The following is a 2,155-nucleotide window of genomic DNA, read 5'->3' on the forward strand; positions in this document are numbered from 1 at the left end:
CATCCTCCCATGACCCTCTACCACTGTGCCAAATTTCACATGGATTGACCAAGTCAGTGAGGAGAAAAACGTGGAACAGACACACAGACACACACACAGACAGAGTTTTCGTCATTATATGTATTAGATGTAGCAGATACATTTAAACTTTGTCTCTTCGCATTTCAACACTGTGGTTGATGTGTGGTTAGGTTTAAGCACAAAAACATTAGCTCATGTTTGGCTTTAGATACCTGCTTGGCACTATCCCCAGTGGAAAAACAGCTACAGGTCATTAAAACACCCACATTTGTGGCTAACAAGTCGCTGGATACGCAGGGATGATTCGCAAAAAAATGAAATCTGGATAATTAGCAGTTTTTGGGTCCCAGAGAAAAATTAAAACGTGAAATGGGGAATCACTCTTTGGTGAACCTGCTAACAACTAATAGATATGTGAAAAATGCATTAATCTTAATCTGAAAAGTTACCAGCTGTGAAATAAATGTAGTGGTGCTCTCAAACATGTACTTCTAGTACTACTATTTAATTACTTTCATGTTAAAACACACAAAGATGATTAAATATGCAAACAAACCGTCATCATCAAACTCAATGGGCTGGCAGCGATCAGACGTTGTAGTGAGATCACACTGGTAAACAACACCAGTTACATTCACTTGGTTCTGGTGTTTTGCTCGCGGAGCTCCAACCAGCAATCTGGGGAAAAATACCTCAACTGGTTAGACACAGAGTTTAAATAAATTTACTCAAACTTAATAAACTAGCTTTAATTTTTACTCACAGGTTCTTTTTGGCAGGATTCAGCTGCTGGTGGAAAGCAACAGAAAATCCAAACAGGCTTCCTGGATCTCCATTTCTCTGCATCACATTCTGCGTGTCCAGATTGAAAGCTGCAACATCAAAAGTCTGGAGGCGGCAGAAACACAACAGATACACCATGTGCCAATGCTTTGCCATGATTTGGATTCAAGTGTGTAAGCTGCCCTTTCTCCTGAAGTGGCCGAGCTCTGTGAGAGCACAGTGACTGTAACCCTCACAGGAAAGGGATTGGCCTCAGCAGGTGCTAACTGGCTCACTGTAGACAGACAAACAAGGTGTGGTGGCAAGAAATTTATCTTCATACTAACAAAGCTGCACTGTTCACTTGTATGGGTTGATAACTGAAGTTAATATTAACCAAGTTCTGCTTTGATGAAAGCCAGACGTGAGACACACCCTCTGAGCAAAAGTCTTTTCTGCTGGCACTGTGCTGACCCTGGCTGAACATTTAGAGAATGAAATAAGGTCATGTTGTGGCTTTCACTGGCTCTGCAAAAAGCATGTGAACGAATAAAACAGTCAACATGCACATGACTTAAGACCTTTGCCCTTGTTGTTCATTTTGATTAATTTCTCTAAAATTTATAAGAACTAAAACATCCCGGCAAACAGTGGTCTGAAGGTGACACCGCGTCCACGGCCAAAATGGTGCGGGTCAAAGGCCACAAAGTGCACCGCCCTTATGAGGCAGATGGCCAGATGGTGACGTGGTTTTGATGTCCAATAATGCTCCATTCAGACCTTCTATTACAAGGAAATATTAATCACTGCTTTAAAAAACAATGGCATGCATATATTTTAAATACAGTTTCTGTTTGTGAATTGATTGTTATCAGATGGCCACACTGTGACATCCACTCCACATCCAAGGACGAGTGTTACAACACCTACCCCCCCCCCTCCACAAATCTTTTAAATTAATATATTATTATTATTAATATTTCCAGACACATGAAAAAGTCAGTTCATCAAATACAAAACCTAAAAAAATATCTGCAACAGAAAAACAACAACAAAAAATAAAAAACAGAAGAACAAGAAAGAAAGGCAGAGTCAGGGCAGGACAGGGAAAATAGGTGATTGTTCAAAATTTGAACGAGAATCGACGCACTGTGTAAGCCACATTGTTTCATAAATTGAAGCCAGATCTTTTTTGTATTGATGACTGGGTTGTTAGAAATTGAAATGAGAGCAAATCACAGAATGTAAAGAAAAGGAAAATGGATTTCCCAAGGCAAAGTGGACCCTGGGGAGGAGCCAGACTAAAAGCGATTCAAGAAGACCTTGATGAAACGGCATATTCAGACATTGAGGACCTTGTTTGGTATGGGGA

At 40.3% G+C, this 2,155-nt stretch overlaps 1 protein-coding gene across 1 annotated transcript in view; it reads right to left on the reverse strand.

Annotated features, from left to right (window-relative positions):
* The window catches only part of LOC126389136 (integrin alpha-6-like), a 21,258-nt gene extending 20,298 nt beyond the window's left edge, over positions 1 to 960 (reverse strand). Inside the window, exons 1-2 of the mRNA XM_050042645.1 lie at positions 785 to 960; positions 578 to 699 (exon numbers count right to left, since the gene is read on the reverse strand). Coding sequence (XP_049898602.1) covers positions 578 to 699; positions 785 to 960 — 298 coding nt within the window. The remainder of the gene's footprint in view (positions 1 to 577; positions 700 to 784) is intronic.
* Between the last annotated feature and the right edge of the window lie 1,195 nt (positions 961 to 2,155).

This window comes from Epinephelus moara, chromosome 4, assembly GCF_006386435.1.
Source record: "Epinephelus moara isolate mb chromosome 4, YSFRI_EMoa_1.0, whole genome shotgun sequence".
Classification (NCBI taxonomy): Eukaryota; Metazoa; Chordata; class Actinopteri; order Perciformes; family Serranidae; genus Epinephelus; species Epinephelus moara.